General features: G+C 45.5%; 1 protein-coding gene across 9 annotated transcripts in view; it reads left to right on the top strand.

Moving 5' to 3' along the window:
* Positions 1-1,727: 1,727 nt before the first annotated feature.
* Positions 1,728-18,004, top strand: part of LOC125000291 (filamin-C-like) — a 35,863-nt gene continuing 19,586 nt past the window's right edge. The window contains exons 1-18 of one of the 9 annotated variants that reach the window (XM_047575747.1): positions 1,728-2,522; positions 8,384-8,632; positions 8,748-8,845; positions 10,006-10,156; positions 10,507-10,625; positions 10,713-10,790; positions 11,358-11,520; positions 11,714-11,914; positions 12,802-12,924; positions 14,709-14,846; positions 15,064-15,190; positions 15,335-15,471; positions 15,865-16,058; positions 16,145-16,258; positions 16,347-16,490; positions 17,073-17,196; positions 17,476-17,636; positions 17,723-17,813. In XM_047575747.1, coding sequence (XP_047431703.1) covers positions 2,144-2,522; positions 8,384-8,632; positions 8,748-8,845; positions 10,006-10,156; positions 10,507-10,625; positions 10,713-10,790; positions 11,358-11,520; positions 11,714-11,914; positions 12,802-12,924; positions 14,709-14,846; positions 15,064-15,190; positions 15,335-15,471; positions 15,865-16,058; positions 16,145-16,258; positions 16,347-16,490; positions 17,073-17,196; positions 17,476-17,636; positions 17,723-17,813 — 2,791 coding nt within the window. In that variant the 5' untranslated portion in view covers positions 1,728-2,143. The remainder of the gene's footprint in view (positions 2,523-8,383; positions 8,633-8,747; positions 8,846-10,005; positions 10,157-10,506; positions 10,626-10,712; positions 10,791-11,357; positions 11,521-11,713; positions 11,915-12,801; positions 12,925-14,708; positions 14,847-15,063; positions 15,191-15,334; positions 15,472-15,864; positions 16,059-16,144; positions 16,259-16,346; positions 16,491-17,072; positions 17,197-17,475; positions 17,637-17,722; positions 17,814-18,004) is intronic. The other 8 variants (XM_047575742.1, XM_047575743.1, XM_047575744.1 and 5 more) reach the window with 8 other exon arrangements.

Genomic DNA, 18,004 nt, shown 5'->3' with positions numbered 1-18,004 from the left:
AATATTTGATGCCTTGTATTTATCGTGGTGTTGTGGTTAAAAGCTTCAGTCAGATGTAGCAACAGAAAAAATATGACTATTTAACTCATGATTCTTTAAAAAAGAACATGTTAATGCAAATAAGCCACAGAAACAAATGTGAGCATCAACTTCAGACCAAATGATTTCACACGACATAAAAACTAATGTGAGCTCAGCCTCCAGGAGGAGTTATCTCGTCTTTTATTCTCTGTTTATCACGTAGAAAACGAAATGAAGCATCAGAATAAGTCTAGATATCTGCATGAGTCAGACGCTGTAGCAGCTATGGCGTTAGCTTTAGCGTTAGCCGTCACTGAAGGTGACAGCGGTAGCATGAACTCTTCCATTAGCTCCTTTAAACTGTTAAATAAAAGTTTGACTTTTAAACTTCTTCTTGTTTCCAGCGGTTTCAGTTTCATCTCTGAGTCCAGCACAGATTCAGCAGCTAGCGATTAGCGGTTAGCATAGATTTAAAAAAAATAAATCTGATTTATATCTTGTGAGCAGAACCAGACCCAGAACCAGACCCAGACCCAGAACCAGAACCAGAACCAGAATCAGACCCAGAACCAGACTCAGACCCAGAACCAGAACCTGATGATGGTTCTTGGTAGTTTGAGAATCTAAAAGTTGTTGGAAAATGTCACAAAATACTTTCTGTCATCGTCTTCACCAAGAGGAAGGAAATGTCCCTGAGATGAGGGACAGACCCCGTCTCCTGTCTCCTGTATTATGAATAGTTGTTCCCCTCCAGTCTTGGTGCTAAGCTAGGCGCTAAGCTAGGTGCTAAGCTAGGCTAACGTGTCAGTCCTCTGTTTTGGACTCAAAGATGAAGAAAAAGTCTTGAAACCTGAACAGGACGAAGTTAAAGGGTCTGAGCTGCTTTTATTTTCTGTGTTAAATGTTCTTTATGTTTATTGGGTCGTTTTTGTAAATGAACAGAAAAATAAAAAGATGTTTGTTGCATTGTGTCTGTTCCATGTGTCTGTTTTTATTTATTCTAAACATGAATAATTGTTCATTAATAATAATATTAATAACATAACACACATGAATCCTCCAGGTCTCATTAGGAAAAATACTTTTACAAAGGTGTTGTAGCTGAAAGAGGAGAGGCTCCTCATCATCACTGTGTAAAGTTTATAAATCTATTTATCTTCTGCAGCAGGAAAATGATCCAGAAGCAACAGGTCCACGTCTGAACGGATGGAGACTAACACAGTCCAGGTATCAGGTTTATTTAAATTCATCTGAAGATCTGAAACATTTAAATGTGACAAATATGAAGAAATAAGAAATGAGGAAGGAGGAAGGAGGAACACTTGAACACCACTGTGGATAGAGGTCACTTTAACTCATTCATATTTATGAATGAATGAACTGATGTGTTTTCCCTGTAGAGCCTCGGTCCGGTCACCAGGCGGCGCTGCAGCTCCGTCTCCTCTCATTCAATCACGTTGAGACTTTTCCTCAACTTTTCTCTCATATTATTGTTTACATGTGACGCAGAGATCTGATTGGGTGATGACGACATGATTCCTGCTGTCTCTAGTTTATGAGCCCCCCCCCCGCAGGTCTTTGTCCCCGGTTTGGAGTCTCTATAAATACTCAGAGGTGTCACGGTGATGCGGAGCCCCGGGTCTGGTGCTGGGGGGTCCTGGGTGTGTGTGTGAGGGGGGGTCTTGTCTGGCCCCGCCCCCCTGCCTCGACTCTAGTAGTTTATGGTCATGGCTGGATCATTCCTGGGAGTCCAGCGCAGTGACGCCGAGCTCTTTAAACCTCTCAGTCTGTTCAGCTCTGCTCCCTGTTCGCCTCACAGCCCGGACCAGAGCCCGGACCAGAACCCGGACCAGAGCCCGGACCAGAAAGCTGCTCCACCTCCCTGTCTTCATATCTGGGACACATTCGAGTCCATGAGTCTCCGGGTGGACCGGAGCCTCCGGACCCACTGACCCCCTGGATCAGAGCGCACGCTTTACGCACGCTTTACGCAAACTCCGCTGAAGTGTGTCACTCCCCGCGGGCCTGGCACTGCCCCTCCGCTCCGCTCCTCCGCTCCTTTTCTCTTTTTTTCGGTCTTTTCTTCTCTTCCCACTCCCGTCCAGCTATAAAAGAAGGAGCCATGATGAGCAACAGCGGCTTCCTGGAGCCGCAGCACTTCTACCAGAGCAGCGCGGACCTCGGCGAGGAGGAGGAGGAGGAGGAGGAGATGCCGGCCACCGAGAAGGACCTGGCTGAGGACGCTCCGTGGAAGAAGATCCAGCAGAACACATTCACCAGGTGGTGCAACGAGCACCTGAAGGTCATCAACAAGCGGATCAACGACCTGCAGAAGGACCTGAGCGACGGCCTGAAGCTCATCGGGCTCCTGGAGGTGCTGAGCCAGAAGAAGATGTTCAGGAAGTACCACTCCAGACCCAACTTCAGGCAGATGAAGCTGGAGAACGTGTCCGTGGCGCTGGAGTTCCTGGAGAGGGAGCACATCAGGCTGGTGTCCATCGGTGAGTTCAGCTCAGATCCAGAGAAACTTAAAAGAAAGAAAGTAAAATATATTTCTATAGAGACAGAGGGTAGAACGGACTCAGCTTTGGATCAGACACATGGTTGTTGATGGGGGGGTCTGAAAGCTTGAAGCAGGTGTGTGGAGCACAGGTGTAGCAGCTCCTGATTGGACCACACCCGCTCCAGTTTATGTGAATGGATCATGTTTTATTCTCATTCTTTCATCTGTGGAACAAAGTCTAGTAAAAACCGACCAATGATCAGAGACCTGGTCCTGGCTCCTGGGGGGCGGGGTCAAAGGTCAGAGATGGGGGGAGGGGGTGGAGCAGCTGTTGGACTTCAGTGCTGATTCGGGTTGTTCTGTATGAACAGTCGGTGAGGAATGATGTCACTTCCTGTTTGAACCAATCAGCTGATGAATCAACAGGTTTGAGCGTTTCTTCGTGTCGTTGTGTTTATAGTCGGTTCATGGACTCAGCTCTACCTACGTAGTCTCCTCCGGTCTGAGTCATTTCTACTGGTTCCTCCTCAGTCTGGTTCACTCTGGAACAACTCCACCCGGCCACTAGGTGGCGCTGTGTCTTTTTACCAGTCGGCTTCATTTTAGTTTCCTCTTCCTGCTTCTTTTTCATCAGTGGAGACTGAGTCGTCCAAATGTCCGTGTCCATAAACCTCCTCAACGGGTGGATTATCAGATCAAACTAAGAACAACTGGACTCAACAATGATCCGTAGAAACTAGCAGATAAGAAACGGTCCAGGAACCAGTTCTACTAATATTTATATCAGATTTAAATCGACACCAGGAAACACTTCAACAACAGCTTCTTACAGAGTATTTGTTTCAGTTTCACTTAGTTTCAGTTCTGATAAATGTAGCTGAATAAAAGATGCTAACGCTAAGAGCTACTGAGAAGTAGCGTTAGCCAAACAGCACGTAACTTTAAATACATATAATCTGACACTAAATGAACCACAACACCAGGTTCTGAGTCTGGATTCAGTTGTTTCTTCTAATGCAGCGAAACATTTATCTGTAAAATATCTCTCTGATCTGTTGGTTCAGCCAAACAAACAACAGCATGTTTTAATTTCTTTTTCCACTTTAGATGCTGTTAAAGCTAATGCTGTTAATGCTAACGCTGCTAATGCTGCTAATGCTAATGCTGCTAATGCTAACCACGTACACAGCTTCTGTTGATCCAAAAGCATCAGTTAGAAAATGGAGATGGAGGAAACACAGTGGACACCAGCTATGTCACTAGCGTCTACGCTAACTTAACTTAACACAGAAGCATAAAGTGTGTGTGGGGGGGTGGGGGGTGGGGGGAGGACGGGGGAGTCCTCCTGTGTCTGGGGGTGAGTAGGAGTTGATTGATGCAGGACAGCTGAGCTCTGGTGTCGCTCCTCAACAGCTGCTGAAAATAGACCAGAGAGGAACCAGCTGAAGACCATCAGAGGCGCAGGGCTGCTACCACCGGGGGGGGGGGTGGGGGGGGGGGGGTGAGGGGGGGGGGGGGGGGGGGGTGATGGTGGGCCCCTGTGGCCCCCGACCACTCAGAGATAATATCAGCGTTTACGATGGTCAAAGAAAACCAGGAAATAAAAAGGAGTTTGGTTAATTTGTGGTTTTATTGTTAGTTGTTGTGGTTTTGTCTCATTCTGAGTCTGTAGAACAGAATGTTTGTTGTTGTTTGGTTCAGGGATAATTTTTGTTTGATCTAGTTGTGTTTGTATCATATTGGACCCAGCAGGAATGAACTAGTGACCTAATAATAAACCAACAAACTGTATGAACTGATGAACAGCGCTGAGTCATCGGTGCCGTGTCGTTGTGTTGCGGTGTCGTTGTGTTGTTGTGTCGTTGTGTCGTTGTGTTGTTGGTGTCGATGTTGTTGTGGTGTTGTCGTTGGTTCTGAGTCGACAGGCCTGTTTCTCTTTTCAGTCTCTTTTCCGTGTCAGGAACCAAACTCCATTCACATATCTGCCACTTCTAGCTCTGTGTCTGTAATGGGTCCCATGTGTTGCAGCCGTCAGCTCACAGGAATGTCAGCTGAAGCCAGAACACCCCCCCACCCCCCCACCCAGCCCCCCGCCCCCTGCACCACCCCCTCAGTAGTAACTCACCACACACTCATCATTTCATCCATCTATCTGAGCACAGATACGTCACCCTGGATGTCATCGTCCAGAGCCTCAGAGGTCAGAGGTCGGGTTCAGGTTCAGGTTCAGGTTCAGGTTCAGGTTCAGGTTCAGGTTCAGGTTCAGGAGGAAACATCCAGGAACATTACCCCCCCCCCCCCAGTATCTTTAAACAACATCGTGTCTCAAACTAAAAGCTTTCACTCATTCATTAAAGAGGAGGAACTTTATAAACTCAGTGTTTTTAAACTGAAGGTTGGTAATGATCAGCTGATCCTCCCCAGATCCTTTTATTAGATTGAAATCAGCTGATATTTGTTAATAAACTAATCGATAAAGGTCAGTCTGAGGTCATCCTCGTTATCTCCTGAATGACTAAAGTCAAGATGGCCGACGCGTTAACGACTCTTATCAATACAGAATCGGTAATGAGGTTTAAAAGCTGAACTAGTCTCCATCTGGTTGTTGTTTGAAATGAACCACTCCATTTGTTTATTATATGATGTAATAGGACACACATCGCCCCCTGGTGTGGAGGAGGAGCACATGTTCCCGTCAGTTATTCCATTTTCTCCGTTGCATGTGAACTGGGACCAGGACGTCGTTGGGAAGGAGAATCATGAGCGTAGTGAAGCTGAATGACAGCGGCAGAAGTTTAGAGGAAGACGGCTGATTATTTGGAGGATAGTTTGGAAAGAACAAGAAAGTCATGCAGCTACAGAGAGTGAACCCTAAAACTCAACATGGCGGCTCCTGTTTGCAGCCTGATGACATCACTGTGATTCTGAGGTGGAGACCTAAAATCCTGTGTTTTTTAAATGGACTTCTGAATGGGAGTCTGTTTATTCAGAGAGATCTGCTGACTGTCACAATGCAGCTACGCAGCTACACCCCCAACACCAACACCAACACCAACACCACATGACTGTGTGTGTGTGTGTGTGTGTGTGTGTGCGTGTGTGTGTGCGTGTGTGTGTGTGTGTGTGTGTGTGTGTGTGTTATCAGCTGTCGTCACAGTTGTTGTAAAGCATCAGAATCAGCAACTGGAGAGTTCTGCAACTAAAACCAGCGTCATCAGTTAATCATCAACATGTTGTTTATTTCTCATCATTTTAACATTTAAACATTGTTTTGTCTCTGAACGTTTTCCTGCTGAACTCTGAGCCTATGCACCAAACGTTCACTCTGAGTTAAATCTGAGTGACAAATAAAGTCCAAGTCTAATTAATGATCAGTTGATTATTCGTCAGTGATCAGTAGATTTTTAGTCAACGATCAGTTGATTATTCGTCAATGATCAGTTGATTTTTAGTTAATGATCAGTTGATTATTCGTCAATGATCAGTAGATTTTTAGTCAATGATCAGTTGATTGTTCTGTCGACGATCAGCGTTGGTTCTAGTTTATGACTCAGGTTGTGTGTTTGAGTCGAAGAGTCAGTGTGTTGGTGTTATGTGTGTGTGTGTGTGTGTTATAGTTGTGTGTGTGTTGTGTGTGTGGTGGTGTGTGTGTCAGTGTGTGTTGTAGTGTGTGTGTGTGTCAGTGTGTGTGTGTGTGTGTGTGTGTGTGTGTGTGTGTTATAGTGTGTGTGTGTGTCAGTGTGTGTGTGTGTGTGTGTGTGTGTGTGTTATAGTGTGTGTGTGTGTCAGTGTGTGTGTGTGTGTGTCAGTGTGTGTGTGTGTGTTATAGTGTGTGTGTGTGTCAGTGTGTGTGTCAGTGTGTGTGTGTGTGTGTGTGTGCGTGTGTGTGTGTGTTCTTGTGCTGCTGTCTGTCCAAGGACCAGTTTGAGTCTTGCACCATCAGAGTGAGGACATTTGGGCCTAATCTTGAAAAACGTAATCAGTAACTTGCTAAGTATCACATACGTGACCATTTCCCTGATGTGATGGATCACATGGATCCATCCTGCTGTATCCTGGTTACATGTAATCCATTACTCCTCGTACCTGCAAACAACCACGTTAATGAGCAGGAACAGTGAGTCCAGACTCTGTCTGAGCCTCATGGAGACCGAGCTCGGTCTCACCTGGTGGAGAAGGAGGTCGGGATCATCTGGGACTCCTGAGTTCAGTGTCGTCCTCCCCACCGGTGATTGTCCAGCCTGCAGCCAAGAACAGAACCAGAGAGTCAGACTCTAAGCTGGACTCCAGAGACCGGATCAGTGTGGGTGTAGTTCACCTCCACCACCTTCTATATCATGATCGATTTAAAGATGTGCTCTGCCCCTCGTTAGTGTCTCAGGTGTGTCCTCCTGTGGACGCTCCTGTTGTCCCTCCCGTGGTGGTGGACCTGGCAGTCAGAGCCGAGGGCGACAGATTCTCAGACCTCTAATCGTTTTTGTGACTTCCTGCTTCATGCTGTTCATCTTGTTAATTCTTTCCCTCCGTCGTCATCCTCCTCTCTAAATGTCACATAACAGAGTTTCTCTGCCACCCCCAGGCCTGTTAGGATGGGGGGGGGGTCTATCAGGACTCCATTGTTTCCGTGTTTGTTTGGTAACCGTTGGCGACGGAGAGCGTGGCCGTCGGACGTTAACGAACAGAAGAGTTGTTGTTGAGCTCAGGGAGCGTCTGGCAGGACACCAGCTCATTTATTTTATTCATCCATTCACGTCTGAACACGAGCACAGAGAGGTGGTGAAAACGAGGGAGGAGAGGTCCCTCCTGGGGGGCGGGGAGGGGGCACGACTGCTCTACATGTCAGACACTCAGCTTCAAATGCAACCAAGACAAAAACATGGAAACTAGTTTCTTATTCCGTCCGTGAACGTCCACGTTCGCTGCAGCACGAAGCATGAAGCTGCACGATGATGCGTTCGTGTCTGTGGTAAATCAGGAAGTTCATTCAGCTTCTGACCAGTTAAATGTTTAGAGAGAAGGTCGTTGAGCAAAGACCTCAACAGTCGCACTTAACTTCACCTCCGCTCAATGCAAAGTGAATAGAACTGATGAGGAGGAGAACGACACAGAGAAACGCAACTTCAGTGGAAAGGAAAGGAAAAGAAGAGGAAAAGAGGAGGAAAAGAGGAAAAGAGGCCTGGACGGTTTCATGTACGGCTGATTTCACATCTGTGTGGAACAAACTGAAAGGACAGGATGTGTTCATGTGACCTGAGACCACGGCTGCAGCTCCTGTTTCCTGGGGAAAGATTACAGCGACGCTCCGAACGCCGGACCAGACTAATCTCTGGGCTCTGAGCTTCCTGAAGGAAAATATGATTTCATGACTGGAAACACTCACAGGAAGGTTTCCATCGCCTCACCTTAAACAGAACGTTAAAATAATATTAAACCAAACCTCAAAATATTAAACCAACATCAAACTAAACAGCGGTTGGCATGGCAACTGGTGGTCGCCATTATGTCACATCCTGTCTCTATAATTAATTAACACTAAACTGAACCTTCATCAACATTATATCAACTACCTTAAATGTCAGAAACCATCATTCAAAAGAAATTACTTGGCGTGTATTTTAGTGTTTTGTTTAGTTCAGTCCAAGTCCCGCCCACTAACACGCAGGGGCGGAGCTTATGACCTATACCATAGCCTCCCGCCACCAGGGGGAGCTCTACTAGCTGTGACTTCATGTCCCATCATCAGTCTTCATACAGTCCGTGGTTCAGACCAGGTTAGACCACAGTCAACAATGTAAACAGGAGCTTTTATTTTGGCGTTCTTCAGTTCAATCTTTTTTTTTATGTTTTTTACACCTTCAGACTCTAAAGCCATCGTGGACGGGAACCTGAAGCTGATCCTGGGTCTGATCTGGACCCTGATCCTCCACTACTCCATCTCCATGCCCATGTGGGAGGACGAGGACGACGAGGACGCCAAGAAGCTCACCCCCAAACAGCGTCTGCTGGGCTGGATCCAGAACAAGGTGCCCCAGCTCCCCATCACCAACTTCCACCGGGACTGGAGGGACGGGAAGGCCCTGGGGGCTCTGGTGGACAACTGTGCCCCCGGTACGTCCTCACACCGTCTTTATGAGTCTAAAAACATTTAGTTTGGATCACGATCAATGAGTTTGTTTTATTTATTATCTGTTAAATGACCTCGCTGTGTCCGCGCTGCCTTCAGGTCTCTGTCCAGACTGGGAAACATGGGATCCCAGTCAGCCGGTGGAGAACGCCAGAGAGGCCATGCAGCAGGCAGACGACTGGCTGGGAGTCCCACAGGTAAGACTCACCTGGGGACATGGAGGACATGGTGGACATGGAGACACTTGGTCTTCGTTAGAAAATAAAAGGAAAATGACAAACAACAACGTCTCTAAATAAGATGAGATACAATATGATACGACTTAATTTATCCCGGGGGGATAAGGAGGTTACAGCCGGAGGGAGCAACAGTGTAAAATACAAAAAGATACAAGAAATAGTTCAAGGTACACAAATGATGTGTTTTTTACATCTTGCACCAGGTTTAAGCAGCTAATTAAAAGTTAAAACATCAACTAGTGTAAATTAGTAGTAGCTCCTACACAGCCTGAAGGACCTCAGTCTAGTTCTACGTCTCTATGAAACTACGATATACATTAAACTGTGCAGGTACAAGTAATTAAAAAATCCTTTAACATTTTGTTCTCTCTAAAATATTCTGAATGTTTCTTAAATGAAAAGAATGAGAATATGAGACAAAACAAAAAAAACAGTGAGCACTAGACCAGAGCAGGGACTCCTGCTGCGCTGAAAGTCAAAGAATTAAAAGGAGTTTTAAAAACAAGTTTTAAAAATGGACAGTGCAGGGACTGAGAGTTCTGATAACGAACCACGACATGTTCCAGGAAGTCTGATCAGAGATTCAGCTGCAGGTCAGAGTTCGGCTCAGACTCTAGAAATAAAACCTTCCTCATGGTTTCATTTCAACATTGGATTGAGACCGACAGGGACAGAGGAACCGTAAGAATAAAGAATAAAGCTGCCTCGTAGTAAATGTTCTCCTCCTGCTGTTTGTCACACATGTCTTTAATCTCAGTGGAATGAATGAGCACATGCATCTTTTCACTCGTCTCGTTAAAAGTCGATTGATCAGACGAAGAAACTTTGATTTGTCTCCAGCTTCGCGTTCATGCCTCCGGTGTTTTCTCACAATCATTCACAGATGTGAATATTAGTTTATGAACGATCCCAGCTGCACATGGATCCTCCTAAAGTAAATAAATAAAAAACATCATTTATTTGTTAGTTTGAGCTGAACTGATTGTCTGATTGATCATTAATCATGTCAGAGGCTTGTTAGCAGAGCAGCAGCTTTGGTAAAAACGTCTTCAGATGAAACTCTTGATAACCGACATAAAACTCGACATCATCGACGTGTTGTCTGAATTCTTCTCCAGGTGATCGCTCCAGAGGAGATCGTCGACCCGAACGTGGACGAGCACTCGGTCATGACCTACCTGTCTCAGTTCCCCAAAGCCAAACTGAAGCCCGGGGCCCCTCTGAGGGCCAAGACGCTGCACCCGAAGAGGGCCAAGGCCTTCGGACCAGGTGAGGAACATACAGCACATGAGAGGACTTGAACTTTGGGTCCATCAGCAGCAAAGTGCTTGATGACGTTTTCAATAATCAATCATTTGTAATTTTTGGTTCATTTCTACAAAAGAAGCTAAAAAATAGTTTAAAAGTACAAAGTAAAGTTTAAAATAACAGAAACCAACTCCAACGATGTTCTGTGAAGGTTCTCAGTCTCTCAGCTCATGGTTTATCCAGAACCTCTAAAGAAAGGCGACTGGACGTCTTTATGAATCTCCACAGTCCAGTTGCCTTCTTCAAACTCCAGGTAATCATGGTATAAAATCCAGGAAGTGTCTTGACTTTGAATCTTCATTCCTTCCCAGGCATCGAGCCTCGAGGGAACATGGTTCTGAAGCCAGCTGAGTTCCTGGTGGAGACGGTGGAGGCCGGACTGGGTGAGGTTCTGGTTTACGTGGAGGATCCTGAAGGACACACGGAGGAGGTGGGAGAAGAAAAACTAACTTTTAATCAAACACATTAAAGTGGAACTCAGCTGAAATTCATGGAGATCGATTTCTGTCTCCTTCAGGCCAGAGTGATCCCCAACAACGACAAGAACCGGACCTACGCCGTGGTCTACCTGCCCAAAGTGGAGGGGCTTCATAGGGTAAGGACACAGGGGTCGTCCCAGTCCGGTTTTAAATGTCCTAGAGTTGGTCCCTGTAGCTTCCTAAAGTCTTTTCTAGAGTCAACTGGATTCAGTCCATTGAATCTTTAATTAGTGTGGAGATGGGAGCTCATACCTTTGTTTCTTTGATTCAAGACACTTTACAAAAAAACGATCTGAAACCTCCAGAGCAGCCTGAAGTCTCCTTTTATCAGGAAGAAACCTCGAGTAGATCCAGCTCATATGGAAGAACCATCTGTCTAAGGCCAGAAACACTCCAGAAATGTCCTGGTCCTCCAACGCTGCCATAAACTCCCTAACCCTCTCTGGAAGACTAGTCTCCAGGAAACGTTTCTCTTCTTTTAAACGTTGCAGCGTTCAGTGTTTGTTGTTGTTGTTGTTGTTCGTCTGCAGCCTTTGACCTGAGTCCATGGGTTCTGTTTAGATGATCTCCTACCACCACCTCACATCCTCTGGTTCTGTCTGAATGTCCCAGTAAATGGCCTCATGTACTAGTTCATGTGTTCATCTGAACCTCTGACCACCAGGCCTCTTTGCTCCCCCCAGGTGAAGGTGCTGTTTGCTGGACAGGACATCGACAGAAGTCCCTTCATGGTGAACGTCTCGAAGGCCATGGGCGACCCGACCAGAGTTCAGGCCCGCGGGCCGGGGCTGCAGGCGTCAGGGAACGTGGCCAACAAACCGACATACTTTGATATTTACACTGCAGGTAAGTGGTGATGAAGCTGCTCGTTAGTCTTCTTCAAACAACGTTAATTAAAGGATGAGGAGGAGCGGGGACTTCGTCTCGGCTCCTTCGGTGTCTTCAATTTTGCACAGATGTTCTGTTCTGGTTTGGTTCCAGCGGCGCTCGCATTCCTGTCAGTGTTTAAAGGTCTCGTTGTCCTCTGTCTGTCCACCAGGGGCGGGTGCCGGAGACGTGGGCGTCATCATTGTGGACTCCAACGGTCGCAGGGACACAGTGGAGATTGTCCTGGAGAACAAAGGCGACAGTATATTTCGGTGCACCTATGTTCCGGTCCTGGAGGGTCCGCACACCGTCTACGTGACCTTCGCTGGGCAGCAGATTCCCAGAAGTCCGTTCACCGTCCACATCTCAGAGGGTAGGACTCTCAGATCAAAGCTGAATGTCCTCGTTAAAGACACCAGTCCATCATTTAATATATTCACCTTAATTCACTGACTGTCCCCTGTCCCATCTGGGTCTCATTGAACCTTCATGTCCAGACTGACTCCGTAAACCACTAAAAGTTTTCTGTAACAGTTTGAACCCAGTCTGGGTCCAGGACTCTGATGGTTTTCTCTTCGTCTTGACTGTGTTGTTTTCTTTTGTTGGGACGTAATTGAGGACTTACTTGTCTTGACCTAGGACTGGACTTGTGAGTTCGGACTAACTTCGGACTTTGGGATTGCACAGGACTGATCTGGGTATGACTCCTATGACTTAGGACTTAGATGTGACCCTGGTCTCAGTTTCTTGACTTAATGTGGCTTGGAACCTCTTTATCTTCTTGTAGGGACGTGGGACTCAGGGTTTGGGACTTGGTTTGGACTTGAAGTATTTCTGCCTTGACTTGTGGATTTTGGGACTGGGTGCTTTAATTGAGGCTATGACTTGGGACTTATGGTCTGGGATTATCCTGACTATACTGTTTGCGTAGGGACTTGATTGAGGACTGGACTTCTTGGACTTGTTTGCCTTGACCTAGAACTGGACTTGTGACATCTGTGTCTATTTTAACCAAACTGTCCGTTTGGACTTAATATAGAACTTGTGTCCCTTTAAGATGGGACGCTAAACATTCTTCTCTTTGTCTTTGACTTTTGACTTGGGGATTGCAGAGGACTACCTTTGACTGAGGCTCTAGTCTGGGACTAGGACCCTAGGACGTGACCCAGGTCTTGGTTTGAGACTTAAAACCTGTCCCCGCTGGTGTCTGGACGTCTCCTCATGTTTGAAATGTATCATGACTGTTGTTGACTCCTTCAGTTTCACAGAGCGGCCCCCCTCCTGGGTCTCCGGTGCATGTTGTACCTCAGTCCATACGCACCCCACCCTCAGACAAGACAAGGAGAGCCCCCCCTCCAACACCACCCAAAACCAAGCGACCAAGTTAGTACAGGCCATGGGCGGGTGTAGCTGGAGGCTGCCTGCGCTGCTCTGGTCCTTCCCTGTCCAGCTCCGTCCATCCCGCCTCGGCCCGTCTACTCCGGGTTTCCCAGCTTCACAGCATGTGCCAGCTTCGTCCTGAGCAGCTTTTCTTTTCTCAGAGTGAATGTTGAGTCCTTTCTGGATGGTGTCAGGGCTTAATTCTACTTTTGCTGTAACCAAAGCTAAAAAGATTGACAGATTCGTTTCTTGGGGAAAGTTTTAACTGACGCATTTGTCTCCTGAATTAATTCTTAGGGTGCAGATTCTTTTTATTTAGAGCGTCGTGATAATTTAAGTGTAACCAACCGTCTATGCACGGTCTCTGCGCGGTATGTTATCCTGCTGATTTCTGTCAGGGATTCAAACTGATGCCGTTTTATCATAAAAGATTCTTTTCTCGTTTAATTAACCATTGTACCAGATCATATTATGATTTGAGTTGATAAATTGCTGATAAATCATTTATATCCGGGTCGTCGTTAATGCAAGAATCAAGGAAAGATGCTACATACAGTAAGCTAAGCTACATAGCTAAAGGCTAAATTGATGATTTATTTCATTGGTTGCAGCTTCTAGTTGTGCCCTCAAAGTAAATACATTAATTGAATTAATAGCAGATATCAGTTTATCTGATCTGATGCTCCAGCTGCATCCGGAGAAGGTCGGTGAGTGTATTGAGTTACTTCCTGTCAACATCGTTGGTCCAAAGATTTAGTTTAAAAACACATTTGTTATTATAGACAATTTAAACCATCCTGCTTCACTTTGTGTCGGATCGTTTTGATGCTTCTCTGATAAGACGTTAGATGATGAATTAAAAACATTAAATTCTTCTCATTGGACTAATTCAGATGAAAATAACAATGAATGAAAACATCAGATAATTTTAAATAACAACTATTGACACAACCAATAGGAGGTGTAGTTTCCCGAGTGACCATCTTCATCCCTCCATCATCATCTTCATTGTCACCATCCCTTCCTCCTCCAGCTAACTCTGATCTTCTTCTCAAACTTTCCTCAAACTCCAGATATTTAACAGTACATTTGGCCTAAAGCCGACTCTTCTTCATCCTCAGCTCTGAACTCGTCTTCATCTTTGCTGCTTTTTATTTTCAGCCTCAGCAAACTGCTTCTCGTGGCGCTGATCAGCTGACTAACTCCTGCAGCGCTCAGTGTGTTTGTGTTGTAAAGCTGTTATAAAGCTGTTGTAAAGGGTTAAAACTTATTTAGACTTGGTTTTCACTGGGGGTGTCTCCTCCTTTAAACACTTCCTGGTTCGTAGACTACAGTCTGGCCAAGGTCATAATGATAGTGTGTTAATTTTGACAGTCCTGGTTTTAGATGGAGGTTACAGGGTTAGAGGTGCGTTGTGTTGTGAAGTCAGACATGTGCAAATATACCAATAACAGTTAATTAGAAACCATTTTTAAGTTAAAAAACTTCTCACATGAACTTCACAGACCCATTAAATGTAATATAAAGGACATTAACTACTAGTGCTGCTTTATGATTAATCTGTGAATTATTGGTGGAGAAACACATTCATCTTAGAGCATGAATGAATTTATAATCATTGACAGTAGAAGTGTTATTGGTTAATCAAACTTACAGTAAATTAGTTAATGAGTTTCTAATGGTCGTATCTCAGGGTTCTTCTTATAAAGTTATAAAAATTGTGTGTGTTTCCTTAACATTTTAACTTTATGTCTGAGTCTAACCAGGACTTGTTCTCGTTCTCTCAGCCTGTAACCCGAACGCCTGCCGAGCTTCGGGCCGAGGTCTCCAGCCGAAGGGTCTGAGGATGAAGGAGGTGGCAGATTTTAAAGTTTACACTAAAGGAGCCGGAAGTGGAGAACTGAAAGTCACCGTGAAGGGACCAAGTAAGACACAAAAACTGAAACCATGTTTAGAAAAGTAACAGAAACAACCACCAACATGAACCTGGTTTAAACCTAAAGCCACAAATAAAACCACAGATAAACTGCTGAGAAATCTGTATCAGGATCTTTAGTCTGAGTCAGTTTTCTTCTTTCTTCTTGAACACGATGATAATGATGATGATGATGATGATGATGATATTTTCATTTTTAAACCCAGAGGGCCTGGAGGAGCCAGTGAAGGTGCAGGAGTTGGAACATGGCGTCTATGAGTGTAATTATTACCCCATCACGACAGGAAAATATGTGGTAACCATCACTTGGGGAGGACACAGCATCCCACGCAGGTGAGATCAATTTAACAATTTATATTAAAACTGAATTATAGAGGATCCAGGATCCAACCCTTAGGAACTCCAGACATTACTGTATCTTATTTTACTCTGGGATGATGGAGAGAGTCAGACTTCATGTGTGTTTGTGGTTTTTAGTCCATTCGAGGTCCAGGTGAGCGAAGAGGCGGGGCCTCAGAAGGTGAGGGCCTGGGGTCCTGGTCTGGAAACCGGCATGGTTGGAAAGAGCGCTGACTTTGTGGTGGAGGCCATCGGCACTGAAGTGGGAACTCTTGGTAGGTAACCAGAGGAGAAGGCAAAGGGATGAAGATGGAGAATGATCATCTGAAACTTACAAATATTAGAAACAGAGAAGCTGCTGCTGTAGTTTCTTGTTGAACTAAAACAGGGTGTCATCAGTATACAGTGATCACAAATATCCAGGAGATAACTTTATTAAAGTAAATTATTACCAGCAGATATCAGAATCTGGTAACTCTTCATCTGGAATTCATTATGATGCAGAGAAATAAATGTCTCTGCATCAACTGGACAGAGACATTTAGTTGGAAACTAAACAAGGAAGTTGGTTTTGCAGCGATGAGTCTTGTTTCCATGTAAATAAAGTTGCACCTGTGACCATAGATTCTCAGCCTTCTGTTTTTGTTCCTGTCCTTTGTTGTGTGCAGGTTTCTCCATTGAAGGTCCGTCTCAGGCGAAGATCGAGTGCGACGACAAAGGCGACGGTTCGTGTGATGTTCGGTACTGGCCGACTGAACCGGGAGACTACGCCGTCCACGTCATATGTGATGACGAGGACATCAAGGACAGTCCCTTCATGGCTCACATCCTCCCTGCTGCCAGCGATGTCTTCCCTGAGAAGGTAGGATGGGACCGGACTGGCTTCAGGACGATCTCTCAGATGTGTCACTGTTCACGATGTGTTGAACGTTTGCGTGTCTTCCTCAGGTGAAGTGTTACGGTCCAGGTCTGGAGCCTCTCGGCTGCATCGTCAACAAACCGGCGGACTTCACCATCGACACCTGTGGAGCCGGCCGAGGAGAGCTGAAGCTGTACGCTCAGGTGAGACAGACGTGATCTACCGATGTCCACCTCATCCTTGCTCTAATTAAACTGTTCTTTAACACGTGAAACCTGTTGGTGCTTTCAGGACGCAGAAGGTTTCCCCATCGACATTCAGATCACAGATAACGGAGACAGCACCTTCTTCTGTGTTTACATTCCCACCAAACCCATCAAACACACCATCATCATCACCTGGGGCGAAGTCAACGTCCCCAACAGCCCCTTCAGGGTAAAACACGACTTCATAAGAACTGCTGTTCAAATACATGTGTTTTTATAGAACTAAAGTCTCAGTGGCTGCGTTTCCGTCCCAGTTTTTCTCAAAATGAAAGTGATATTTCTGAAATGTGGATAAAGTCCAGTTTCTCTTTGTTTCCTTTGAAAAGTGTTGTAACTCTGGTAAAGTCTCGTCTTTATGTGACATCCCATAATTCTCTTAAACTCTTGTCACTGGTCACATGACCCCCTGCGTCATCTCCAGGGAAATGACAAAAAAGTGTTTCATTGCACTTCTGAGATAATTAAATATTTGGGTTTTTAGAAATGTAGGCGTTTCTGTTACCAGTTTTTTATCATGATATTTAGGTTTTGCACATTTTTAGGGGGAATGGAATCGCAGCAACTGATGTTTTGAGTCGTGAAGAAATGTAGAAAACTGTGAAGGAAGCGAAACTAGTTTAAGCAGCTCTGTAGATGCAGGACCAGCTCTCAGTGTTCAGTTTTATTGGGTTTGAAGTTGTTCTGTGTGTGGGACGGGTGGTGTAGTCCAGGACATTGACGTAGCTGATGTAACTGACATGTTGTGCGTTAGGTGGCCATCGGAGAGGGCAGCCATCCGGAGAACGTGAAGGTTTACGGTCCAGGGGTTGAGAAGACGGGACTGAAGGCCAACGAGCCGACCTACTTCACCGTGGACTGCAGCGAGGCCGGACAGGGTGAGGTCCAGAACCACCATCTCATGTCCTTAGTCAATTTAAATTAGCAGAAATCACTGTAACTCAAATTTATAGCAGTAGGGAAACATACCCTTTCTAAATAATGAGACAAGTGGCTAAACTCTACTCAGAAACATCGTGCTTCAGTGGTTCCTTCCTGCCACTTAAATTTGCATATTAATGAGTTAAACCTCTATCAGAGCTTTATTTAACAACTATCTGTCCCAGATGACATGGATGTAGATATATGAAGTTAGTCGTCACCGTTTGTCCTTCCAGGAGACGTCAGCATCGGGATCAAATGCGCTCCGGGCGTGGTCGGACCCGCGGAGGCCGACATTGACTTCGACATCATCAAGAACGATAACGACACGTTCACGGTGAAGTACATGCCTCCAGGTCCCGGCCAGTACACCATCATGGTGCTGTTCGCCGATCAGGTGAGAGGCTCGAAGGGTGGACTCGCCTCTAGAGATTCACTCTGGTAGAAACTAAACTTTAAACTAACGCCTCTCGCTTTTAACAGGAAATCCCTATCAGCCCCTTCAGAATAAAAGTGGATCCTTCTCATGACGCAGCTAAAGTCCGAGCAGAAGGACCTGGACTCAACAGGACCGGTGAGCCCTCAGAAACATCATTCATTTATTCAGAGCCCATGACTTTAGAGCCCAGACCCTGAACGAAACTCGTTCTAGTCTCTAATCCTCTAATCCTGACTCTGTGTCTGACATGAACCTTCATGTTGTCAAGATTAATAACAACAATAAATAAATAAAAGAAATTATAAAACCTACCAAGAACCAAATAT

The sequence above is a fragment of the Mugil cephalus genome, chromosome 22 (genome assembly GCF_022458985.1).
Source record: "Mugil cephalus isolate CIBA_MC_2020 chromosome 22, CIBA_Mcephalus_1.1, whole genome shotgun sequence".
NCBI lineage: Eukaryota > Metazoa > Chordata > Actinopteri > Mugiliformes > Mugilidae > Mugil > Mugil cephalus.
Note: the sequence above shows the minus strand (reverse complement) of the source record. Positions and strands in the feature narration are given on the sequence as shown.